General features: G+C 37.3%; 3 protein-coding genes across 4 annotated transcripts in view; 2 read left to right on the top strand and 1 right to left on the bottom strand.

Annotated features, from left to right (window-relative positions):
- Positions 1-190: 190 nt before the first annotated feature.
- Positions 191-7,016, top strand: zgc:100918 (Ras-related protein rab7-like). 2 transcript variants are annotated; one of them, XM_052607365.1, is made up of 6 exons: positions 191-395; positions 1,070-1,141; positions 1,245-1,371; positions 2,366-2,584; positions 5,397-5,525; positions 5,837-7,016. In XM_052607365.1, exons 2-6 carry the CDS (start codon positions 1,089-1,091, stop codon positions 5,924-5,926), a joined length of 618 nt encoding a protein of 205 aa, XP_052463325.1. In that variant the 5' UTR covers positions 191-395; positions 1,070-1,088; the 3' UTR covers positions 5,927-7,016. The 2 variants fall into 2 exon arrangements, with proteins under 2 accessions (XP_052463325.1, XP_052463324.1); XM_052607364.1 differs by having other exon boundaries at positions 192-398; positions 1,069-1,141.
- On the bottom strand, positions 6,177-8,585 carry LOC128020732 (EKC/KEOPS complex subunit LAGE3). Its single transcript, XM_052607366.1, has 3 exons — positions 8,385-8,585; positions 8,028-8,156; positions 6,177-7,806 (listed from the first exon to the last, which is right to left on the bottom strand). The coding sequence occupies exons 1-3, from the start codon at positions 8,429-8,431 to the stop codon at positions 7,695-7,697; spliced, it is 288 nt and encodes a 95-aa protein (XP_052463326.1). The 5' UTR covers positions 8,432-8,585; the 3' UTR covers positions 6,177-7,694.
- The window catches only part of LOC128020724 (cGMP-dependent protein kinase 1-like), a 28,723-nt gene continuing 8,892 nt past the window's right edge, over positions 8,141-27,971 (top strand). The window contains exons 1-5 of the mRNA XM_052607355.1: positions 8,141-8,279; positions 22,531-22,739; positions 22,823-22,943; positions 23,031-23,197; positions 23,753-23,866. Of these exons, the coding sequence (XP_052463315.1) occupies positions 22,544-22,739; positions 22,823-22,943; positions 23,031-23,197; positions 23,753-23,866 (598 nt within the window). The 5' untranslated portion in view covers positions 8,141-8,279; positions 22,531-22,543. The remainder of the gene's footprint in view (positions 8,280-22,530; positions 22,740-22,822; positions 22,944-23,030; positions 23,198-23,752; positions 23,867-27,971) is intronic.

Genomic DNA, 27,971 nt, shown 5'->3' with positions numbered 1-27,971 from the left:
TCACATTCACATACCACAAACGTACATTTTAAGTGATAGTGAGTTTTGAGTGCACAGGTCTACTTCTTCTTATGAAGTGATAAAAGTGTTTATATCAGATATAAACACCACACGACAGAAATACACAATACACGTTTGTATTTACATATGTATTTGCATTCTCAGACATAAACATGATGAGTGTGGAGTCGAGTCGAGTCGAGAGAGGGAGTGTTTGCGGCTCATTATTACACACGGATGTGCAAAACTGTCCGTGACAACAACATCCAAAAACACGCCACACGACCCAGAGAGAGCGTCCCGAGTCGATCAGAGACGGTGGAGGTGTCGTGTTGGCTTCCTTTTGTTGTATGACAGCAGCAGATTGTTGAGCCCAAATTGGGATTTCGCCTCAGAAAGTGAGTTTTTGTCATGCTAACATGTTAGCCATCTAACGTTACGCTAACCAGCAGAGTGACAAGATAAAAAATATTTAAACTTCGTGACTGAAACCCATAGAAATAACCATAATCTGAGATTTAGACGTTTTAGGTGTATGAAACGTGCTTATTTATATAAATAAAGTCTGTTCATGTGTTACATTCGCGGTATGTTTGTGCTAGCTTTAACTAGCTTCTCATAGCTTTACGTTAGCTCAACATTGATAAGCTAAACTGATTATTTTAAAACATTGGTTTTGTTGATTTATTATTTGAATAATAATTAAAAAAAAGTATTGTGAACGTTTAACACTGTCATTTTAAGAATCGACTGGACATTTGCAGCAGGCCAGCATGAACTGACAGCTAATATTGACGTTTAACGTTACATTGACATCAAGTATCTTTTTATTGATAATTAATGGGTTAGAACTTTGACTTTTATTTATGGCACGCCTTACATTAGATATAATAATGCAGATTTGACGCTTGGGGACATGACTAATATCGTGCAACCTTCCCTTTTCAACATGTTTGTGTGTGTTTGTTTGGCAATCACAGTCATTACATGTCATTTGCAGAGGTTGCATCCTAAATAACGTAATTACACTTTAAAGAGACCTCACAAGTGATCCTATCGTTTTATTAGGCACAGTTTAGTCCACTAGGATGGCTTCTCGTAAAAAGGTGCTCCTGAAGGTGATCATTCTCGGGGATTCTGGGTAAGTGATGATCTTCTGAACCAATAATGCCTGATAGTGTTATTTCAGTTTACGTTTCAGTTTCACTTAGATTAATAATTCTTCTTGTGTTTGTGTGCTACAGTGTGGGGAAGACTTCTCTGATGAACCAATATGTCAATAAGAAGTTCAGCAATCAGTATAAAGCCACCATCGGTGCTGACTTTCTTACCAAGGAAGTGATGGTGGATGACAGGCTGGTGACAATGCAGGTATGAGTCTTTTGATGTATTTTTATATTACAAACCATTGTTAACTAAAGCTAATCCCATAATAAGATAGCAATTCTCATTTTCTTTTAGTTTAAGCTGAAGTACTACTATATATATATATATATATATATATATATATATATATATATATATATATATATATATATATAAAAATTTACTAAATCACAAAAAATAATATTATTAAATGTATTATTAAAAACGAATAGTATATCAATGATACTAAAATAATAATGCATCTATTTTATATATATATATATATATATATATATATATATATATATATATATATATATATATATATATATATATATAAAATAGATGCATTATTATTTTAGTATCATTGATATACTATTCGTTTTTAATAATACATTTAATATTATTATTTTTTGTGATTTAGTAAATTTATATATATATATATATATATATGTATATATATGTATATATATATATGTATATATAAATATTATTAATGATTATAATTTTATAGATAGATAGATGGATAGATATAAATTCTTATTTATTTATTCTATCTGAGGTTCAATAACAATGTCAAGTCCTTTCACACTCAGAAATACTATTATATTACTATGATTATATATGTTAATATATAATATTAATATTATAAATATATGTATATGTAGAGAGAGTGAACTAGCAATATTCATATAATTATATTTATGTATATTTATTTATATATATTTATAAAAAAGATATGTATTAGTGCAAAAAACACTGAGTGGACCTCAGGTAAAAAAAATATATATATATAAATTCTGACGTCCACAGTGTTTTTTGCACTAATACATATTTTTTTGTATATATATAATGCATATTTGTGTTGTATTATTTCATGACCATTTTTCAGCTCGACCCGTTTTTTTTGTTGCAAAACATCAGGGACATTTTGATTTCTAATGATATGGCCCTTTAAATGCAAACAATGCAGCACTGTACTATTTCATGGCCGTTTCAGATCTGGGACACGGCAGGACAGGAGCGCTTCCAGTCTTTGGGTGTGGCTTTTTACCGCGGGGCAGACTGCTGTGTGCTGGTGTATGATGTGACTGCGCCAAACACCTTCAAAACCCTGGACAGCTGGAGGGACGAGTTCCTCATTCAGGCCAGCCCTCGAGACCCGGAGAACTTCCCCTTTGTAGTGCTCGGCAACAAAATCGACTTGGAGAACCGACAGGTGTGTCTTTATTTAACAGCGTGGGATTACATGTTTACATTTTGACATCAAAATTCTCAGAAGAAAGATTCTTCTTTTGTTGTTGTCTTCCAATGATTGTTGTACATGTAAACACACTCCTTTTGGGGGTACTGAATGGATAGATAGAGATGGTCAAACTGGTCTTATAAAATATCTACTCTATTGTGCTGATACAAGTTGTAATGTTACGTCTGATATGTATCGCAGTTATGTGATTTATCATAGGATGTTTCATAGAATTAGCTTCCGTTTATTGGTATACTTTTCACCTCAGGCAGATATTTCTTGCTCCTTTATTAATAACATTGCTTCATCATAATAATAATCTAACCTGTCCTAATCATGTGTTCATGTTTTCATAGACAGATTTACAAATGCTCATCTTGCACTAGCTCAATTTCTCACTTTACCAGGGATGTGATTATTGCCGATTAATTTGGAATTCGGTCTAAAATCATGACCCATGTAAATCATGCAGGTCAGTAATAAATAAAAAATCGGGGGGATGGAGGTGTTCATGGTGATTGAAATTGCAAAATGGCTTTAAACAATTCACTAAATAAACTGCGAAAAGGTTATGGACGGAAACATCATGAACGGAACGATCCGAGAGCACTGAAGGAGCTCACAGCGCTATCTGCTGGACAGCTGAAAGGGTTCAAATGCGAGTAGAATCAGTGCTGAAATGTGTTTCTCACCCTGTAACTTTTTTTATGAATGATGGTGAGAATTTGAGGCTAGTACTGTCATAAAATATGCAATGGTTGCGATGTAATTATATAAATTTAAGCTGCAGTCTTCTGTTCTACATGTCTGCTGAACAGTACGGTGTTTTCAGTTTCGATTCACTGCTCTTCTTGCATTTGGGAACACAGCATTCGTCATTAGATCCATTTATAAGTCTGTTGTTGTTTGTATAAATAATTTTCAGTGTTCACATGATTTTTTAGAAATCATTCTAACATTCTGATTTGCTGCTCAGAAACATTTACTATTTATTATGAATGTTCAAAACTGTTTTTGCTGCTTAACATTTTTGAGGAAACAATGAGACCACTCAAACATTTGTGGTAAGGTTTAAAAGCGAGAGAGATCATTTTATTCATCATACATTAAACTGATAAAGTGAGTGTAGAGTGAATACATTTAAACTGTTTAAAAAAAAAATATTTGATAAATGCTGTTCAGTGAACTTCCTATTTATCAAAGAATCCTGAAAAAAAAAAAAATACCACACAAAATACATGAAGCAGCAGATTCAACTCTTTTGAACATTGATAATACTTAGAAATGTTTCTTGAGCATCAAGAACTGGAGCAATGATGCAGAAAGCTCCAATTACAGTTTATAATATATTAAAATATAAACCTTTTTTTATTTCATAATATTGCTTTATTTTTTTACTTTATTTTTGATCAAAATCAAATAAATGCAGCTTTGGTGAATAGAGGAGAGTAATTTCAAAATCATTAATAATTGTAATGTTTCAAAACTTTTGGCAGATACTTAATAATACTAATAATAACAATTCTATTAATACTTTTATTATATTACATTACATTTTATAATATGAATTATTATCATGATTATTAAATACTGCGTTTTATTTTTACAGGACAATAGTATGTGTTAAAATATAAGATTTATCTTTTCATGTGATTAAAATATATATTTTTAAATATTAAGTGCCAGGGGCGTGGCTTGGTCAGATGTTCCTAATTTTTTGTTTCTAGTCCTCATTTCTCCCTATTAATTTCTTCTTTGAGTGCAACAACTGTCAACGTTTGTTTGTGAAAGTGGTATTCATGTAGTGGATCGAGAAATATTTATTAGTCATTTAGAAGATGACTTCAGCTTATTTTTTGTAAAAAAAAAAAAAAAAAAAAACATGATCTGAAGCTTCATGTCTTAATCTAAACATAAGTAAATGTGAATTAATGTATATTAAAGATTGTACAGCACTCACTATTTATATATTTCATATTACATATTTAGGAACTGCGATGACTTAATGTGAACGTGCAAAGAAAGTCAAATGCCCTTTACAAAAAAAGGTAAAGCAATGATGTCTGAGGATTTATAAGAAAGAAAATGAGATCTACCCTACCTTTTCGTACTGTTGTACACAGATGAAGAACTAAAGGCGCATGACCTTTCCAACGGGACTAAGTCGTTGATTCGCATCACAGAGTGCAAGATGAACATTTGTGGTCAAAAGCATATACGTTTGTGTCTACAATATTTGGACCTTCAGTCTGTTGATTCCCATTTAAGTCTGTTAAATTAAGAAAAATCCTAGATTATTTTCCTCAAAAACCTTAATTTCTTTTTGACTGAAGAAAGAGACACACACATCTTGGATGACATAGGAGTCAGTAAATTATCAGGAAAAGTTTATTCGGGACTAATCCTTTAATGTTATTATATATATATATATAACTATATCTCTGTATATTCATTTTAGTTAAAGTTGTAGTGAAAATATTGTTTGTGGGGTTTTTTTGTTAGCTTTTTTTCTGAGGTCCAATTACAATTTTACTCAAGTCTTTTTGCACCTAAAAATAATTTATACTATATATTTTTGTTATTCTTTTAAGAGTTTTTATTAATATTTACTAATATTATTTAGTTATTTACTACTATTTAGTTTTCAGCAACGAGCTGAAATAATCGTAATTTTTTAACTTTTTAATTAATTTTTTTCATTTCAGTTCATGATAACCCTGATATTGATTCTAAAATCTGACTGGATGATGACCTATTAAACTGACCAACTGTCTGCCCTGTGCAGGTGACAACGAAACGAGCCCAGGCCTGGTGTCAGAGCAAAAGCAATATCCCGTACTTTGAGACCAGTGCAAAAGAGGCCATCAACGTGGACCAAGCTTTCCAAACCATCGCTCGCAACGCCCTCAAACAGGTACGTACCATTTGACATTACGGGTGGGAATCTCTAGGCACCTCACGATTCGATCTCATTTTGATTCAGAGAGCTGCGTTGTGATTATAAAACGATTATCAATGCATCAAATTGAACTGCAAGTGATTTCAACACCCCTCATATTTACAGAGGCTCCCCGATGTGCAAAAAATATGTGATATTTAGATGTTTGCTAATGTTTTGACATTTGTGAATCGAAAATTGCAACATCCGCATCGCAATGCATTTTAATTTTTTTTTTTATAGTAACAGCACCTCCACTCTGATACTAATGTATGCCCCTCTCACAGGAGTCTGAGGTTGAGACGTACGACTTCCCAGACCAGATTAAACTGAGAGATGACAGACCCGTGTCCTCTGGTGACGGCTGCAGCTGCTGAGGCGGGACGTATGGAGACAGAGGGGACCAGAGATGCAGAGGAGAGCCAGTGTGGGGCAGACCGATCCCGAAGTGCAAAACATCCAGCATTCAGAAGAAAACACTTCCTTTCCAAACTTGTATGTAAAGAACTGTTAGGAATTTAAAGAAACTCCCTACTACAGCATCACTTTTAATATAACTACCTTTAAGGATATTATTTCTATGAGAAAGAGATGAAATGTGATAGTTATTCTATTATTTACAAGTGATTTTTTTTTTTTTTTGGCTTTTTGTATTGTTTATTCCTTCATCCATGCAGATTATAGTCTTTCAGACTCGTCTCCTGCTTGTTTGTCTGTCTGTGCCTTTTACTTTGTTTTAGGATGAAGAAGTCTTCCTTGAAATTCCTTTATTTTGCCAAATCCTTTAATATGGTAAACTAAACAAATATACGTACACTCAGAATACACAGCCAAGCATGTCACAATATCAAAATCCTAAGCATAATTTAAGAGCTGCCAAGGCCAGAAAGAATTATTTCAAGTTTGTGCCTAAGGAGGCAACCTTACATGACTTGTTAGGCTGGTGAACATTTTGGGGATCTGGGAGCTCACGAAGTCTTAAGTGCAATCATTTTAACCATGCAACAGTTTCTTTCACTTCGAACGAAAGTGTTTCCCCAGTTTTAATGTATGAATGTAACAGTCATGATTAATTCTTGTCTTGACCTCATGCTGTTTAATTACTAGGTTTACAGTTTATTTTGATGTTTCTATGTTCATATAGTAGACATTTCTAACAGGCTCATCTCATTGATCGAATTATGGGTATGATGTAGGTCAAATAAAGGAAAGCTGAAATCAGAGAGTGAGCCCTGACAACCCTTGAATCTGTGCGACATTTTTTTTTTACGTCTTTATTTCTATCAACCAGTGTTGGAGATTATATTGATCGAAAACCCTTAGTGATGTCTGCCAATAGAAACCAATAAACACACATCTGTCCCTCTTTTATAAAACAAGTACCTTTCCTTGAACATGGTCAAATCATTTCTCTGTATTGTTTCATCAACAATGCTTCATTAATAAATCTTTATTCAAATGACAAAACTGGTTTGTTTTGGTTTCTTTTACACTGATAAACTTTAAAGGAATAGTTCACAAATAAGATAAAATTTGCTGAAACTTTACTCGCCCCTAGGCCATATTAATTTGTTTTTTCATCAGAACAGATTTGGAGAAGTTTAGCATTCCATCACTTGCTTACCAGTGGGTCCTCAGCAAGTGAATGGGTGCCGTCAGAATGTGAGTCCAAACAGCTGATGAAAACATTACAAAAATCCACATGATTCCAGTCCAACAATTAACTATTTGTAATGTGAAAAGCTCCATGTTTGTAAGAAACAAATTGATCATTAAGGTGTTTCAAACTTTAAACCTTCATTTATGGCCATAATATGGAAAATATTCTGACGGCACCCATTCACTGCAGAGGATCCATTGGTCAGTTCAAATATTTTCTTATATAAAAACTCTGCATCTTGTATGGTCTGAGGACGAGTTATTAAGTAAATTTTTACTTTTTGGTGAAATATTTCATTTAACAACTCAAAGCAATTGTCTTCAGACATGAGCAAAAGCACATTATTTTATGCTTTTTAAGCCTTCGCAGTCCAAGATAAAGACACTGCAGCAGATGTTTCTCTTGGACGTCCTCCTAACATAGTGCAAACAGTATCTGCGTCCACATTTCTCCTCTTATGCTTGAATTTGTCTCTCAAATTGTCATTATGAAACAGGTGGTCCAAATGCATCCATAGTTTCCATCACTAGACACAAATGGTCCAAGAATGAACTTACAGAAACACGAAGAATCCGAGCTTCATCCGCAGTCCATCTCCTATAAAGACATGACCAAAAATAAGAAACGTTTTATTGTGTATAATAGAAATGTACTTTTCTTTTTTTATGAATTAATATCATAAAAACAGGATGGAATTTGAAAGAGGAAAATCAGGTAATTAGACCAGTGTGGCATACTGTGTCGACCTAAATCTAAATTAGGACAGCTATTTTTAACGCTAGAGTTTTGTATGTGATCGTTCATGTGCTTTAACTCACACAGACAGTGTGTGTCCTATAACATCCAGGTTTTTAGTGATTCCTCCTTTCCTGGGCTCAGGATCAGGAGACAAAGACTGCAGGGCGATAGCTGCCTCTCTCTCACATGGGAAGGGTACATTTAAAAAGCTGATGTTTCGTTAAGGATAAGCAAAACAGGACTTGGAAAAAACATGCACCTGTTTCTCATGCATTGACCGATCTACTGTTACTTGACTGCACGTGTCTGATCAAACTCCGTCGTGCAAGCAGGTAAGAGCTTAAAAGTCTTAATTAATCCCGGGATACACAAGCAGAGTTCAACTGTATCACATTAAAATAGTTTGATATTTAAGAACAGCAGTACTAAAAGGATACAATTCCAGTTTTTTATCTGAATCGTTTTCACTCACGCAAGCAGCCATATTGACATGTTTTGTTGCCTTTCAGTTTGAAAGCGGCATTTTCGTCATGTTTTGATTAAACGTAATCCTTATTTTCATAAAATCACATTCGACAAAGTTAGATTTGCATGACAGTTAAAACCATAGACATATGCTCATTGGCCACTCGACCGCACGTCAACGTCGCCGCCATATTGGAGCGGGCAACTCTCATAACTCTCACACCAGGACAGAAGAAAACATACCCGACTCATCGACAGTTTGGACACCTACAAACTGTGACACGATAATAAAAACAGATCTCGGGGTGTTATCTTTCACAGGTAAGACAGCTGTTCTTTCTCGATGTTTTTTGGTCATTTTTAACATTATGTTGACAGCTTAATTAACCACCAGTGTCAGACTATTAATAAATAGCTAGCGATATCACTAATGTAGTTAGCAGTGAAAGCTGAGAATTCTAATTTTAAATGAATTCTTATTACGTTTTAACTTCTATTGCCATTTATATAATAAACTAAATGATGTTATGAGCACAATATACAGAGTGAGCACTTTCACTGTCTAGATTAATGATGGAGCTAAGTTTCTCTCTTTAATTTCACTACCGTTACTTATTTACAAAGATTAAGTGGTAACACTTTAGAATACTAGTCCTTTAGTTAATGTTAGTTAATTCATTAACGAACATGAACAAACTGTGAACTTATTCTTTGTATTCTTTTTTCTTCCCTCTTGGCCATTTGCAAACAGGACAAGGACAGCCTTAAGGAAAGCTGAGGAAAGCTGTTCTCAGAGACGAGACTATACCTCCCTAGACTAATGTTGTGTTTGTAGTAAACCCAGAGTAGCCCTGAATGAATCGACAGAATGACCCAGCTCATATTCTAAAGCGATTAATCGTTTGAAAGCATTAATATATACCAGAAAACAAGACAGAAATACTAAGGAAGAAAATCTCTGCATTAATCACTTAATTGTTTTATTCTGATTCATTCAGACATTTCTAATAATGTTGATACAAATGCTAATACTGCACTCATGTTTATAATAAAAGATGACATAATCATTCATAAAAAAAAACTTAAACCTAGCAAAGAAATAATGGATGTTGCATTAAGTAATTTATTTTCTCATTACATACAGTCAAGTATATTACAGATCTCTTCATACTTGATATAAAATTAGATTCATTGGCATATATATTCAGATTTGAGAGGTTAAAGGGCAGAGAGTATGATCACTATACAGCGGATTCCTCACTGCTTCCTCACATCAGCAATAATCTGGGGAAGAAAAAATTATTACACTCTGTATTCCAGTGCTAATATATGAACATCGTGAAACCAAGACATTTGCAGGAGATGCATAATGACCTCAGATATTAATTTTTATTATCTACTCAATATATTCATTTTTAGATTTTTATTGGTTAATTCTTTTGTATCTTAAAACGGGGGAAAACAATTCTGCCAAAGGTGAAAACCATTGTTTTTCTTAGCCGCTGACAGATATTTGTTCTTGTTTTAAACATGAACTCATTTATATTTCAGTAAATGCTTCTCGATTTAAGGATGTTCAGAGATTTGAGCTGGAAAACAAGAGGAAGAGCACCATTCTCTGGTGAAGAAGAACACCATGACCTTCATCAAATTAAAATCTCTCGTGTTTATGTCCGAGTCGAACGGTGGCGGGTAAAAGAAAAGAGTAAAAAATAAACCCTGGACAAGCTTCCTAAAACATACGTCTGCAGGAGCCTCGATGATTATAAATATGCTTTATCACAGTATTATTTCATCAAGCCTTGTGTTCAACTCCATATTTATACTGAAAATAAAAGTAGCTGTGATCTTATTCTAGTTAGCGGCTCTGAAATCGAGTGACAGCTGAGTGACACTTCACACACAAAAAGTGCTTCATATTCAAACAGTTTAGATTAACACTCATATAACTGTATTGTCTGTGTGAGAGGAATCAAACAATCAAATCCTGCGATCATTTACTCTTCCTCAGCCTGAACAAGTGTTTTTTTTTCCGCTGAACACTAAAGAAGATGTTTTTTTGAGTGCGAACAGTTGACGGCACCCATTGACTACTATAAAAGAGGAAGAAATACTATGGAAGTGAATGGGTACCATCAACCATTTGGTGTTTATAAATATGTAAAATAAACACACACAGTTAAACTTTTATTCCTAACTAGTAATTCCCAAAGCAACCAACTATGTGTCATTGTTGTTAACTAAGACTGAAACTACTAAAAACAGTTTTCTGTAATTGAAATAAAGCTAAAGTAAAATGATATAGATAAATCTTGTAAGCTACTACTAAATATTGTAGAAACTTACTTTTCTGTAAAGTTTCTTTGCAATGATTTGTAAAGTAAAAAGCACTATAAATTAAATGAAAACTACTAAAATTAAAGTAGTAACTTTTTACAAAAAAGTTGAAATGCTTAAATTATTAAAACTGAAAAAGGCAAAAAAAAAATTGTTGTTTGGAAGCCAGAACCGTGTGTGTGTGTGTGTGTGTGTGTGTGTGTGTGTGTGTGTTTACCTGGATGTTCCCGTGTTTGGCTCCTGGGATGATCTGAATCCTCTCAAAGTCCCTCCCCAGGATGATGATGTCACAGCCAGAGTAGTACGCCTGTCCCACGTGCTATAACTATAACAATCTCTGCTGCTGCTGTTACACTCAGTCACGAACAGCTTGAATCATCTGGACTTTTGAGTCAAATATTTTGGCAAAATTTCTTAGCATTTTTATTTTATATTATTTCTTAACATATCAGACAATATCTACATTCATTTTGCATGCATCTTGTTTATTCTCGATTATAAACTTTTTGTTGCTCTTTTTGTTGTTTTTGTTGTGTTGTTTTTTGTCCTCATTTGTAAGTCACTTTGTATAAAAGCGTCTGCTAAATGAATAAATGTAAATGAAAACTTATCAAATTATGGCTTCTTTCCTTACATGAATATCGAAATATTCAACTCAAATAAACACTTGTATGATGCAGTATTAGAATTAGAATTTAATTTAAAAGAGTCCCGATCTGAATGAAATGTTTTGCAAACTCGCTCCAAAGCCCCGATTAAATTATTCGCGAAACGCGCTTCAGAGTCCAAATCTGAATCAAATGTTTTGTGAACTCCGAAGCCCCGGTCAAATGATTCGCGAACCGCGATTCGGAGTCCGATCTGAATCATATGTTTTGTGAACTCCGAAGCCCCGGTCAAATGATTCGCGAACCGCGATTCGGAGTCCCGATCTGAATCAAATGTTTTGCGAACTCCGAAGCCCTGGTTAAATGATTCGCGAACCGCGATTCGGAGTCCGATCTGAATCATATGTTTTGCGAACTCCGAAGCCCCGATCAAATGATTTGCGAAACGCACTTCGGAGTCCCGATCTGAATCAAATGTTTTGCAAACTCCGAAGCCCCGATCAAATGATTCGCAAAACGCGCTTCGGAGTGCAGATCTGAATCAAATGTTTTGCGAACTCCAAAGCCCCGATCAAATGATTCTTGAAACGCGATTCGGAGTCCCGATCTGAATCAAATGTTTTGCGAACTCCAAAGCCCCGATCAAATGATTCTTGAAACGCGATTCGGAGTCCCGATCTGAATCAAATGTTTTGCGAACTCCGAAGCCCCGATCAAATGATTCTTGAAAGGCGCTTCGGAGTCCCAATTTGAATCAAATGTTTTGCGAGCGAGCTCCGAATCCCAGATCTCAAGTTATTTTCCAGTGAAAGCGCGTTCATTCGCTTGCCGAAAAATGGCGGAGACCAAAAGTATTGAGATGTTTGTGTGCCTTTATTGTGTTCTAATAAAAAAAAAAAAAAAACATATTTATCATTTCATAGTTTTCCCACCATTAAAATAAGAAAGGCGAGAGGAGGAGGCGACAATTACTGTGAGGAAAGGTACTTTAGTGTGTGCTAAGCACTTCACGGAGGATGAGGTCCGTGTCCAACCGGAGTATGGTCGATCTCGCACCGTGGGCTGTGCCTTCCAGCTTTGCGTGGAAAAGTTAAGAAGACGTTAAATCACGCGTCAAAACGGGATGTTTGTGCATGGTGCAGAGCAATAAATGTCGAGATGGTGCACGAGCACGATTACAACAGCCGTCCAGTCCCAGGTGAGTACAATGTGTTAACTAAAACAATAACTTATATTAAAAGCTTATCGGCAACTAGACATTAATCAAATATAGTATGTTTTATTTGTATTGTTAGATTTAACGTTATACATTTAATGTAGCACATGGTAGCAGTTATGCTAACAGTCGGGCAGGTTAGTGAAGCGGTGTTTTTATACTATTGAGCCATCACCCTTTTATACTGCTCTCTTTCGGGCTGAAGTCGCACAAAATTAACAAAGACATTTAAAGTTATCAATAAAATCCACAACAATGTAGGAAATAGCAGTTGAACAAACATCTGTTGTACAAGCAGAATTAAAATTATTCTAAAACAGCCCGAAGGCCCTCCGAGAGGCGGGATGGAAGAAGGGCCAAGACTGACAGATTTCCCGGGAACGACTGGAACGGATATGGACAAAGATTCTAGGATCACGAGAAGATGCAGGTGTGGGTGGGAGAAAGAGACCACCTTCAGAGGGTTGCGGATCCACCAGGGTAGGAAGAAGTGTGTAGAGGGAGGCCAACAGCAACATTGCACTGCAAACGCAGGTCAGACAAGAGGAACCCAAGGCCAGGTCGCAAACCACAGCGCTGAGGGATCCACCGTTGCTGTAGAAAGGCAGGTGGAGGACACAGGAGGGCCCGTGATGGACGCCAATGCCTCTGAGAGTGGCACTGACGAAGACACACACAGAGCACAAAGCAACCCCAACAACCGCGAGCAAAGCCATAGGACAGAGGGGAAAGAACCCGGAAGGAGGCAGATGGTCAAGTGGCCAAAAGCTAATGAAGTGGCGGTCTGGCAGAAGCTGGACAAGGACCTCAGCCTGATCCTGGAGCACTCATTGCATGGCCAGGTGGAAAATAAGCTGAACCGCATCGGAGACATCCTGTACGATGAATGCATAGGCAGACTCGGAGTAACAGCTGGAAAGCGGAGAGCTTGCCCAGTGCAGAAGGGGAGGAGGGAGAGGGAGATCGGACAGTTGGTGAAGAGGCGACGTCAACTCCGGAAACAGTGGAGGAAGGCAAGCAGAGAAGAGAAGGAAGGCCTGAAACCACTGTGGGACGAGGTGAGGAAAGAGCTTGCCGGCCTACGGAGGGCATAGTGCATCCGTAAGCGCAGAAGGCGGAAGGAGAAAGAGAGGAGTAACTTCTTCAAAAATCCTTTCAAGCATGCCAGACAGCTGCTAGAGGATAAGAGAAGCGGAAAGCTGGAGATTACCAAGTCTGAGCTGGAGAATTACATAAAGGAGCAGTACAGTGACCCAGCGAAGTCAACTCCGCTGGGATCCCCTGGGTATGTTCCTCGCCCAGCTCCCCCAACCTCCCTCTTTGACGCTGCCCTCCCCAAACTCAGCGAGGTAACAGAGGCGGTCCGGAAGGCAAGAACAGCCTCAGCCCCAGGCCCTAACGGGATACCATACAAGCTGTATAAGTACTGCCCGGGGGTCTTGAGACACCTCTGGAATCTGCTGAGAGTGGCTTGGAGAAACAAAGTCATCCCGTCAGAGTGGCAGAGAGCTGTCACAGTTTTCATCCCAAAAGAGCAAAACTCCAGCACGATCGGCCAGTTTAGGAGTATCGCCCTCCTGAATGTCGAAGGGAAGATCTTCTTCTCCATCCTGGCCAAGAGGTTGACCAGCTACCTCACAGGAAACGGGTACATTGACACCAGTTGCCAGAAGGCAGGTGTGCCAGGCTTCCCAGGGTGTGTGGAACACTCATCAGTGATATGGGAGCAGATCCAAAGGGCGAAAAGAGAGAGAGGTGACCTGCACGTAGTATGGCTCGATCTTGCCAACGCATACGGGTCAGTCCCCCACCAACTCATCGAGTTCGCCTTGGACTTCTTCCACGTCCCAGTCGATATTAGAGCCCTGGTGGCCAAGTACTTTGGAGACCTCCAGATGTGCTGCACCCACCAGGACTTTACAACAGGCTGGCAACAGCTGGAAGTAGGCATTGCCATGGGATGCTCAATCTCGCCCATCTTGTTCATCGCAGCCTTTGAGATCATCCTCATAGGGGCTAGGAAGATGGTCGGAGGAGTGAAACTGCCGTCAGGACAAAGGCTACCAGCAGTTAGAGGTTACATGGATGATATCACCACCATACTCCAGACAGCAGCATGCACAACAAGGCTGCTGAAGAGGATTGACGAGCTTGTGGGCTGGGCGAGGATGAAGATAAAACCATCCAAGTCACGCAGTTTGTCGATCAAGAAAGGAGTTCGAAATGACAACACCATCTTTGTCGCAGGCGGTGAAAATATCCCATTGGTGAAAGATCAACCTGTCCGTAGCCTGGGTCGTACCTACACAGCAGAGCTCTCAGACAGGCAGATGGGGGAGACGGTGAGGAAGCAACTCGCAGATGGCCTGGCCAAGATCAACCGAAGCCAACTCCCCGGAAAGCACAAAGTGTGGTGTTACCAGGCCATACTGTACCAAAGGGTGATGTGGCCACTGAAGATGAGCGAAATCCCCTTATCAGTGGTAAACAAGATGGACGGGCTGGCAAACTCGTTCATCAGGAAGTGGCTGGGACTACCAAGATGCTTCTCGGAGGTAGGCCTCTTCGGGAGGAACACGCTACAACTACCACTGCGATCCATCAGCGGGGGATACAAGCAAGAGAAGGCTCGGCTGGTGCTGGAGCTGAGGGAAACCACTGACCAGCTGGTGAGAGCAGCGGGCACCCAGATAAGAACGGGAAGAAAGTGGAAAGCCCAAGAAGAGGTCGACATGGCAATCGCTAGGCTGAAGCACCGCGAAGTGGTTGGCAGAGTCCAGGAGGGTCGAGCAGGCCTTGGGAGGGGCGATGTTCCCTTGTTCTGGTCAAAGGCTTCCAAAGAAGACCGGAAAGCCATGGTGGTGGCGGAAGTGGCAAGAACTGAGCACGAACGCCTTAACGTCAAAGCTGTGTCCCAGGGCCAGCAAGGACGTTGGACGTCATGGGAAGGCCTCACAGACAGGTCCATGTCATGGTCCGACCTATGGAAGATCCCCCAAGCTAGGCTCAGCTTTCTGATAAGAGCAACCTATGACACCTTGCCTTGTCCCCGAAACCTCCACCAATGGTTTGGGGCCGAAGAGACATGTTCCCTTTGTAACACCAGCAACGCAAGCCTCCAGCACATCCTGTCGGGCTGCACGACGGCATTGTCCCAAGGCCGCTATAGGTGGCGACATGACCAAGTACTGAAAAAGCTGGCACAGTTGTCAGAGTCATGCAGAAAGGAGGCGAATAGTAGACCTTCCGCTCGAGGTTGGCATGCCATCCAGTTCGCGAGGGCTGGAGAGAGCATCAGACCCTCCCGCCAGAGAGACACAGCAAGGCTCCTCTCACCGGGAAGTGAGTGGACTATGAGGGTCGACTTGGGAAGGCAGCTCCAGTTCCCCAGGGAAATAGTGGAAACATCCCAGTGGCCCGACCTCATAATGTGGTCAGAGACTTGCAAGACCGTCCTCCTCGTGGAACTCACTGTACCATGGGAGGGGGGTGGGGGGTGGAGGCCGCGTATGAGCGGAAGGGAGCCAAGTACTCTGATCTGGCGGCAGAGTGCAGGGAGGCGGGCTGGAAAGCCGTTATCTGCCCTGTGGAAGTGGGGTGTAGGGGCTTTGTAGGTTCCTCAACCGCTCGCCTACTCCGCGACATGGGATGCACAGGAGCAAGGCATCGGAAAGCCATGAAAGAGCTGGCAGAGGAGGCAGAGAAAGGCAGCTTCTGGCTGTGGCTAAGGAGGAAGGAGAAGGTTTGGGGGGCAAACACCTAGGGCATCAGCAGGGGGTGGCAGGGAGAGATCCCTGCCATCGCTCCGCCACCACGAGACGTACTGGGGTTAAAGGAGCGAAACGTCGATGAGTGGTGGTCCCCAGCTGACGACCCGCTCAGGCTCACAAAAGTGTTCAGTGAGGTGCCATGACACACAAGTTCAAAAGGCACCGGAGGAGGTGCGTCAGGCAGTGATGCCCAGCAGGAAAACCAACACCTGTATCTTGATATGTAGGTTATTTAACTTTGAATTGATGTTCTAAGTAACTTTCCAAATTAATGAGTTGTTTTTATTAAAGTGTTAAGTTTAACACAAAATAATACCTGTATTGTTGTTTGCTTTATGTTAATTAAGTGCTCTTGCTGAGGCATGGGAAAAATAAAGGAGCTGGAAAACACACCTGCTACTGACATCAGCATCATCTACACACATGCTAGTGACATCAGCATCATCTACACACCTGCTAGTGACATCAGCATCATCTACACACCTGCTAGTGACATCAGCATCATCTACACACCTGCTAGTGACATCAGCATCATCTACACACCTGCTAGTGACATCAGCATCATCTACTCAAGTCAATTCAATTCAAGTTTATTTGTATAGCGCTTTTTACAATACAAATCGTTACAAAGCAACTTTACAGAAAATTATGTATCTACAATATTTAGTAGTAGCTTATGTTGGTGACTGTCAGTTTGTGCACGTTTGACAGGATTTTTAGAAAATTAATACAAGACGTAGTCAGCCAGACGATGAACATTATTAATATTATTAATTAATAATTATTATATGATGCAGTCACACTTGTAGCAGTATTTGTTAGTTCTGTTTGTTGATTCAGGGTTAGCATCCTCTGGGGTCCTCTGAGGGTCAGCATCATCTCTTCTCAGGTGTTCTGGATCCAGACTGGAGCTTGTGTAAATCCTAGTTACATCCCGTGGCAAAACATAGAAACAAAATAGAGAAATCATTAGCATGCTGCTGATCCAACAAAGTAAAATTAGTTTAACCCAAACTAATGAATAAAAATGCACATTTGATCAGATGCAACTACACTCACAATTTTAAGGAAAATACATTATTCGAATGCTTGGCGAAAGAGATGCGTTACTCACCTGCTAGTGACACCATGCTTCTCTTCACCTGCTAGTAACTGGTCTGCTTTGTGATGAGCACATTTTGCTATCTTCTAGTAAGTTTAAGCTTTTGTTACCTAACCTTCTCAGCCAGGGTTTTTAACCAACATTATACATATAATCTTTCACATACTTCTCAGTGTGCTTTTTTTGCTGAATTTAATGCTTAGATTTTAGGGGGAAAATTTAAGTCAGAATTTTTTTATGAAAATCTAACTCTTTACTTTCACTTATGATCTGCAATATCGTTTCAGATTCTGAACACATCAGAAATCACCAACCCCTCCTGACATATCTTTCCAGTTTGGGGTAGGTATGTGGCAACAATATAACATAAATAACAATAAAATATAATTAATTGAAGCATGACTTATTGGGGTAACTGTTTTTTTCTTGTAATAGAACACTATAGAACTACATTCAACATAGAACAGGAACATCATTTGTTGGTAAATTCTTCATGCCTATTTTTTTCCTAGCAAAAAATTTATGTATTTGCCAAAGTAGAATTCAACAACTTTAGCCGTGATCTCTGTGATCAGCTCATCATCTCTCCATACCCTCTCCAGATGGAAGTCACCTCTTGTACTTGTCACAAGATCACAACTAAGCCAGTAACCATCAGCTGACCGTGGAATGCCAATCGTGTGTTTCTTTCTCAGTTTTGCATGGTCCCCAATAAACTCAGTGTGGGATGCCTCTCCGATTTATTTCACATCAGGGCACTTAACCTCTACCAGGCCACAGAGAGGTTCTTCATTTGGGTCCACCACTTTGCCATCTGCACCAAGGTGTGGAGCATCAGGGTGGATGATGAGACCAGATGGAAGAACGTTAACGTCAAAGGTCTCCTCATAGCGGTGGAGAACCTCTGGCTCAAGTTTTAATCCTCTACACATCGCTCTCTAGAGACCCCGACAGATGTTTACACACACTGTTTAATGCAAGATATAAATGCATTTAACCTGCAATTACAAATGCATAATGTTTTGATGTTTTAATCCCAAAATGTTGAATACTGATATTTGCAATGATAAAAGAAAATGCTTTAAGAGGTGTAAAAACACCAATATCTAGACAATCATGAATTGTAACATCACTTCATTTAATGTTTTTACTAGACAGTTGATATGGAATTTGTTTAAATGTTAAATTTGTAAAAAAAAAAAAAAAAAAAAAAAAGTATTACATGTATATATGAAATGCTTATACAAAATGAATATGTAGTTAACTTTAAAGTATATCTACATTTCTTGCTTTCATACATGGTCATATGAAAAATTTGCCGTACTTAAGTGGTAGATTTCTGCTATTTACTGGAAACCATTTAAAATTACAATTTTAAACAAAAGCACTATATGAACATTCTGATTGATTTCATTACACTAATATACAATCAGACATCCCAATTTCTGTTTCGGTAAAGTCATTAAGTGCCATGTCATTTAGATGTATTAGAATTTAATTTAGGGTCCTGAAATACCCTGAACACTGCACAGAGGTTAAGATGACCATAGCTACATAAATAAAATAAAAAATTTAAACTCATCCTATTTTGTTTAAATTTTCCCTTACTAAATAATAAAGTTACTGATATGGACTGAGGGATTACTAACAGGCTATTAACAAAAATTTGTCTCTAAACCTCTTTATTAAAACTTGATCTAGAAGCCTACATGATAGAATCAAATGCTTTGCAAATCCGCTCGAAAGACCTGATCTCAAATGATTCGCAAAACGTGCTTCGGAGTCCCGATCTGAATCAAATGTTTTGCGAATTCGCTCCGAAGCCCAGATCAAATGATTCGCGAAACACGCTTCGGAGTCCCGATCTGAATCAAATTTTTTGCGAACTCGCTCCGAAGCCCAGATCAAATGATTCGCGAAACGCGATTCGGAGTGCCGATCTGAATCAAATATTTTGAGAACTAACTCCGAAGCCCAAATCATTTGCGAAACGCGTTTCGGAGTCGCGATCTGAATAATTTTTTTTGCGAACTCGCTCCGAAGCCCCAATGATTCGCGAAACGTGCTTCGGAGTCCCGATCTGAATAAAATATTTTGCGATCTCGCTCCGAAGCCCATATCAAATGATTCCCGAAACGCGCTTCGGAGTCCCGATCTGAATCAAATGTTTTGCGAACTCGCTCCAAAGCCCAGATCAAATGATTCGTGAAACGTGATTCAGAGTCCCAGTCTGAATCAAATGATGCCTCAGATTGTGGTTAATCTTGCAGATCATGATTTATATCTACTCTTCCTCTCCCTGCAGTTTGGTAATATAACGATTCCTCTTTTGAACTCCCACCTCTTCTGTGGGTTTTATTGTTCTGGGTCTGAATTTGGGCTCCTGGGGTCTCAGAAAAGAAAAATTTTAAATCTCCAAGGTACATTCAAATTACATTACATGAATATGATACAGTTCTACTAAATTAACAGATTTGTAAACCGAAAAAATCAACGAAATCAACAAGTGAGACAAATGTGAGCTTTCAATTAATAATTTTCCAAACCTAACTAAATAACTGGAGGCAAAGTTTTTTTTAACTGCACGTAGATCACAAACCTCTGAAATCGGTTGATAAATCGTGTTTTTATTCAACATGGCGGACGTGTTATCGCGGCAACGGCTCACAGCGGCCAATGAGGCATCTATAGACATATATATATATATATATATATATATATATATATATATATATATATATATATATACACCTATAGGTATCTATATGTCTATGGTTAAAACTATCTTGCATTCAACGTAAATGTTTAATGCTTTTCTTATATTTAATGTTATGTTTATTGATTATTGTACTGGTTTAGATTATCAAAATATAATTAATATTTGTATGATTAATTTTCATAATTTAGATTGTCACAAAAATACAGTAGTACAAATAATTTATAAAGTGATGTTTCTTACATAAAACGTCATGACCGTGATTCAAAATTAAATTAATGTTATTTTATTTTATTAAATTATCGTAATTAATATTAAGATATTATTCTGTAAATACCGCTAAGAAACGGACATTTTCTAAACTTACTAATTTAAATGAATCATTCGAACGAACCGATTCGGTATTAATTTTTCATATTTTAGATTGTCAGGAACAAGTAAATCAGTAAAAATTATTTATAAAGTGATGTTTTTTGAATGAATATGTCAAACCGTCATTAACACTTAAATAAATGTTAAATCATTTTATTAAATTATTGTAATTAATATTATGATATTATTTTGTAAATGCCGCGAAGTAACGGACATTTTCTAAACTTCATTTAAATGAATCATTCGAGCGAACCGATTCGGAATGAATCATAGTGCTTCATACAAGAGCTAGTAAACATTTAAGAGAACGCGCGGAAAATTCGTTACAAAAATAGCGATTTGTCACTTTACACTGCTTCTTGGCGATACAAGAAGCTCCTTGCTGGAAAAGCGTTATAGCCGAGCTACTGTCACTCCTGTCACTGTCAACGGAAACATAGTTTTTATAAGTAGCATGTCTAATTTGATATTTTTAACACAGGTCAGTTCAAATGAATCAAACTTACAGTCAGAAACACACCTGCAGCATCTTCACTCTACGTCACTAATGACATACAGCAAGACTCGTTATGAAGAAGCGAGCTTCGTTTATGGACGCAGAGGAGGAGGCACATATGATGCAGTCTAGTTAGTGTGTATGCAGCGCACTAGATGTTGAAACACAGCCGAGTCTCTCCCTGCTCATCTGCGCTTGATCGGTTCAGTCCTCTCTGCTTCTTTATTGTAGGTAAGTCCGACACAGCAGAACCTCTTTTATTATATGACTGAATTTTATTTCAGGCGAAACATTTTCCTTTTATGAAAATTTTTAAAAAACATAAATGACAGAGTAGTAAATATTTTTCCATATCTCTTTTTATGTAATGATTTAAACAAGATTTTTACAAGGACCATAATGATAATCATTCTAATAAGCCTTTCTTATTGTATTACTTGTTTTTCTCTTACCATTGCCTGTATCTTTATGCCTGAATAGTAAAAATGATTTGTTATTTAGAAAACAATGTGCTAAATAAACATGTACAATGTAACATATAAAGAAATATATATAAATCACTTCTGTTCCTTTTCATTTCTTTATGGTTCTCTGTGTATTTGTTCATATATATATATATATATATATATATATATATATATATATATATATATATATATATATATATATATAAAATTCTAATTATTATTTTATTTATTTATCAGGGATTCAAAGAAACCAAAATTAATCTGGATTTTTAAAATGTTAAACAAGGAAACATGATGTAAAATAAATAGGAAAAGTTTAAAACCAAATATTAGGAGACTATGAAATCAAAAGAAAATCATAATTTTCATAATTTCAGTATTTTTTTTAAATTCACAGTTGATGCTACAACAATTTGTAATGAAAAAAAAAACAACTGTTCAAAAAGAAAGCATTTTAAATGTATATTTATTTGTAGCCTACATTTTACGTTTTTTTTTAAGTTTGTATTTTAAGTTTCATAAAATGAAGAGATTTACATCTCTCAGATTTACAAAACAATACAAATGGACCAAAGTTCTGTACATAAATATCATATTATCTAGAAATATATAAAAACATAAAATATTAATACCATAGCGCCAAAAACATAAGACATAGAAGAAATTCACAATTGTCAGACCTAATAAAACGCTGATCTTCTTGTTCAGTATTTGGACCAAATACTAAGAACCTGTAAAATACATGTTAATTTTTGAAAACGCATTTGAATTGTTACTCTCTTAATTTAATTTGTAATAAAAAAAAAACTGTATTCAAAAAGAAAGCATTTTCAAGAGGACTCCACTGTATTTCTTTAATTGACACTATATTTGTGTTTAATTTATTCATAATTCTTTCCTCATCATCCCATCAGCTGTAACACTTCCATTTCCTTCTGACTGAAATTAATAACGTCTTGGAAACATCCATCCCAAACCATTGTTCTGATTTCTTTATTGGATTTCACTGCTTTTATGAATGCATGATCCTCCAGCGGTGACGGGCTGATGGGGACTCTCCGTGACCTCCAGTTTGCCCTGCAGACTAAGATTGAGGAGCTGCGCCAACGTGACGCCCTCATCGATGAACTGGAGCTGGAGCTGGACTCCAAAGATGAGCTCATCAGACAGCTGCAGGGCGAGCTGGACCGTCTCCGCACCGCCTCTGTCTCACTCAACCCCTCCGGGACGACAGAAGCCACAGGTGAGCTGGGAACTCAATCTAAAGCCTGGATTAACCACGCGGACACATTTTATTTATTGGTGCATTTTATTTTATTGGTGCAGGAGCAGCGTTACCAGATGAGCCCCAGCGAACTAAACGCCAGGCCATTTCAGCCGAACCCACGGGGCTGGATCCAAATCAACTCGCCCACGTCACCCTCACCAACTACAGCAAGAGCGAGGAGTGAGTAAGAGCCCGGACACATGAGGGAATTAAAAAAGACACATGTTTGATTGCGTCTCATCTTCATTCTTCATGTGCTCATCCCAGGTCTCGAGAGTTGATCCAAAAGGCTCTTTTGGAGAATGATTTCATGAAGCACCTGGAGGCCAGTCAGATCCTCACCATCATGGACTGTATGTATCCCACCACACTGGCACAGGGCTGCTGCGTCATCCAGGAGGGCGACGACGGCTCTACCGTCTACGTCCTGGAAGGTGAGGAGTAAATCTACTGTTTTTACTTTATGATCAGTTAAAACTTTTTGGAGAAACGGTTTATGTAAAACTGAAAGGCCCCCTAACAACAGCGTTTTGTTTTTATGCTAACCTCTGTCAAGTGGGCAGCTGAATTTGCTGCCTGTTCGTCATGTGTTTGTGACAGCGATCCTCTGTGCAAAAAAAAAAAAAAACACTTCACATGATGTGTGCTATTATTTCATGCTTTGCACAGGAATAGTTCAAACATTTTTCAGCATCATTACCCCAGTCTCCAGAGTCCCATGATCCTTCAGAAATCATTTTAATATGCTGATTTGCTGCTCATGAAACATTTCTTATTAATATCTATATTGAAAGCACAATATTTGTAATAAATGTAAAGTTCAAAATAACATTTATTTGAGATAGAAATCATCTGTAACCTTCTAAACTCAAATTTTTCATCAGTTTAATGCATCCTTGCTGAATCAAAGTATTAACAGTTCTCCCACACACATTCATCTCATTCTCAGCCTCAAGGTTGTTGGGTTTGTTTGTGTGTGTTGTGTGCAGAGGGGTCTGTGGAGGTTACCAAAGGAGAGCGGAAGCTGTGCACCATCGAGCCGGGGAAAGTGTTCGGAGAGCTGGCAATCCTCTATAACTGCACGCGCACGGCCACCGTCACGGGTGAGATTCACTCAGTCTATGTGCTTGGGCACAAAATATCACTCAAACTGGGAACTAAATGAAGCTGACTATTTAATGAGCTTTTTAAAAATGTAATTAGCTATTTAATTAGCTTTCTCCTTTTTTCAGTTCAACTGAGTTTTAATGGGATTTGCTTTATTAGTTTGACAAAACTGTACGTTTATACTGTTAACATGTTTGGAGTTTAGAATAAACATATAAAAGTAATATAAAATAATAAAGTAATACAGAGTAAAATAACAATGGATCAAATGGAGTTAAAACTTTTAATTAACAAATTAGTTTTTCAATTTATTAAATTTCAATTTCAGAGAAAGTAACAATCAGTTTACCAAAAAAAGAACAAGATGTGTCATACAATCATAGAATAATTAAAATACAGAAATTTTTATAGTAATATAAAATAATACATCTATGTATGTATAAAGTGTAGGTAAATATAGAGTGAAATAACAGAGTAAATTGATTACATTTATTATTTATATTAGATTAAACAGAAGTGATTCATTTCAGTTAAATTCTAAAATAGATTTAATCAAGATATACAAAGGGTAAAAGTTATATGAAAATGTTAATGTTAATATAGAGTCAATAACAATAGAGCAAAATGATTAAATAAGTATTATTACTAAAAAACTGTATGGTTAATTAAATTAAGTTCAATTATGAAGGAACATGATGTAACATACAAACATGCAAATATATAATATATATATAAAGTAATATGAAAATAGTACGATTAATAGAATATTAATACCAATAGCGCAAAGTTAATTGAAAAACTTAAAAAACAAAATGTAAACAAAATAATATACCATTGCAGAGTAAATTATATATAAAAGAGAGAGAGAGAGAGAGAGAGAGAGATAGGATGTGACATAATTAGTAAGTAGGAAGAATATAAGCCAGAGTTTATAAGATCATGAATACAAAGTTTGTTGTCTTGAGTCTGAGCTCCTGCTCATCTGCCAGCGCTGTGGGCTATAGACAAGTGAACGTGGAGGAATCGGCTGTGTGTAATTGCTGGGATGTTTGGCCATATGGTTTTTCTAATATATCCTCATCCTATGCCCTTTTGCGACACATCGGTTTAGTGTGATGGATTGGGGTGAAATGAGTTGACTCTGGTGGTGTCTGTTTAATCACAATAATAAAAATTCAATTAAAATCAGGCCTTTGGCTGTTTCTGTTCATGCAAAGATCACTCTATATTTCCCTGTAAGAATCTCACCTGTGAACCCTGATCAGATTTGCTGGACTTCCAACAAAAAGTGCTAAACATTTTTATCGTTGTTTCTCTCCGCCGCTCAGAATGAGTACAATTTAAGTTATATTTGCATAATTATAAAATAATATTAATCAAAAATGCTTCTCAACTTGACACAGATTGGCTTCATCACTCAGCATAGTGTTTAAAAGAATAGTTCACCCCCAAAAAATGGTGAAAAAGTACTCACCCTCAGGCCATCTAAGATGTACATGAGTTTGTTTCTTCATCAGAACAGATTTGGAGAAATGTAGCATTTGATCACTTGCACACTAGTGGATCCTCTGCAGTGAATGGGTGCCGTCAGAATAAGAGTCCAAGCAGCTGATAAAAACATCACAATAATCCACAAGTAGTCCACACCACTCCAGTCCATCAGTTAACGTCTTGAGAAGTGAAATATTTTCCACAATAGAAGTTTAAGATGAAAATTTGCATTTTAGGACATATTAGTCCATGTCACATGTTCTGGTTTTATACTGCAGATTTTGGCAAATGTAGTAATTTAGGAATGTCAGCATTTCATTTAATTTCATACTACAAAACAGTACAGATTTGCTAGATTTGAACAAAAAGTGCTGCAAATTGCTTTATTTATTTTGTGGCCCAGAATGACAACAATAGAAGCTGGATTTACATAATTAGAGAATAAAATAAATCAACAATGTTTCTCAACATTGTCATATCTCGCTCTTTTGTTAATAGAAAGATGACAAGCAGTGTCTGCTGTTCAGGGTCAGCTACATGAATAGCTTGAAAATAAAATAACTTGAACAACAGTTTCTTACAGCATCCTGCGTTCATTGTCTGCTTTCTCCCCATCAGTTATTTCTGGGCTTTCTCATTTCTTGCTGTTTTTGATGTTAGAGGTCTGCTCCATTTTCAATGTACATCTGACGTCATTGAGACATCAGAGAGTGACAAAGCAGGGTGAAGGTGTTAGAAATGTCAACAGCTACTTTAGGTTTAAAGAATGACTCAGGGTTTGGGGGAGGGTTCATATATTCCAAGACATTATTACCTGAAGCTCCTTGATGGCTAATGTCAAAATGCAAGATTTAATGTTAAATATTTTACAAAGGTTAGCAGATCTGCACTACTGATCTATAATGGAGAACATTATATAGATCAGTGGTCTGCAGTCAGTCACACACACACCTTTAAACAGATTTTTTCGGTTCGGCTATCATGGCTTGGCACATCAGAGTATTTTTTAACATTTAAAAAAAAACAAAAAAAAAACATGGACTGTCATGTCTACTTCAATATACATTTTTATATATATAAAAAAAAGAGAGAGAGGGAGGTATTATTTATTTATATATTTATTTTATGGATTGGTCATTATTTAGTGCTTTAAACACTTAATGTCTGTTTCATTCATACTGGACACCAGAGGGCGGCCTCTAGCAGAAAATATGCAATAAATGTGCATCACAGAAATAATAGAACTGATGACACTCCAGGAAATACACAGTATGGACAATGATAAAATACGAGGACATTAAAAACTGGACTGCAAATGGAATATAGTTTATCTGTGTTCTTTAAGCCATCTCGGGTATTTTCATAATTAATTATGGATATTTATAATCCATTCAACAGTGAAGAATATATTTCCTGCCTCAAACCATATCAGATCACTAAATGTTATTTCAAACACTGATGTTGTGGAGTAAAACATGTTATAACGTTCTCTTTTGTTGGACAGGAGGTTTCTCCTTGAAGATGTTTGGCGTGTTCAGGCGTTTGCTCATCTCATCGCATAAACTTACGGACACACAAACACAGCCATTTAAACAATTGAAAATTATTTAAACATAAAACCAGACGAAAAAAAAAATGCGATCATACTGTACTGTGTCTGTGCTTGCTTAATAAATCAGCCAGACGGCGGGAGCGGAGGGGGATCGGGCCGGTTTTTCATCGGGTTGAATGTCACCTTACCAAACCCGGAAAACAGGTCTCATCGCTTCCGCATGTCAGAGAACGTGCTAACAGCCATAATAAATAATTGCGATATCTATGGACTTTTACAATAATCAGTTAAACTAGCTAGCTGTTTTTTATGGTAGACGTTTTATCCAGATTTTATGTCTAAATGTTAATGAAAAAAGATATCAGTCCACATTGGTTATGATAATCTTTGCTATCTATTTTGAAGGCATCTTGAGAAAAACTGCTTCATATTTAACAAAGCATATACAAAACAATTGAACTGGAAGTGACAGAACATTGAAGTCTGTTGTCCATAGCCCCTACTGCAGCAAACTCTGCGTCACAATGTTCAAACTAAGTTAAAATAAATGCATCCCAAAGCATAGTATGTTGAAAAGCGTGACAAAAGTCTCCGTATGGTCTACTATTTCAGGTAGATTTTTGAAGTGTGGATCTGTGGACATTTTAATGGCTAATTTTGCCCACAGTCCATTGCGCTTTGGCAAAGGATTCAGTTCAGAACTATAAACGCAAATAAAAAGCATTAAAAAATGACAAACACGCCATATGTACGCGACCGACGGTTAAGTAGAGAGGGTAAAGGGGTTTCAGTTACTAATAATCAACATTTCATCTGGTAAAAAAATACAATTTTTTAATGTTATCTGTGTTATATTTCATTGTAGAGGATGTTAACTGACATCAGTTAAGAGTGATGGGGTGCGTGTAATTAGGCGACAGAGTGGACTGTTAAAGATGAAATTGCATGACATTATAGTTTGTCCCAAAGCTTGCCTACTCTTCTTCTACACACTCAGAAGTGTGTACTTTGTCTTCACCAAAAGAGTACATACTTTAAGGGCGTAGTATAAGTAGGCA

This window comes from Carassius gibelio, chromosome A10 (assembly GCF_023724105.1).
Source record: "Carassius gibelio isolate Cgi1373 ecotype wild population from Czech Republic chromosome A10, carGib1.2-hapl.c, whole genome shotgun sequence".
NCBI classification, from domain to species: domain Eukaryota; kingdom Metazoa; phylum Chordata; class Actinopteri; order Cypriniformes; family Cyprinidae; genus Carassius; species Carassius gibelio.
The sequence above is the reverse complement of the archived record's forward strand: the minus strand, read 5'-3'. Positions and strand labels throughout refer to the sequence as shown.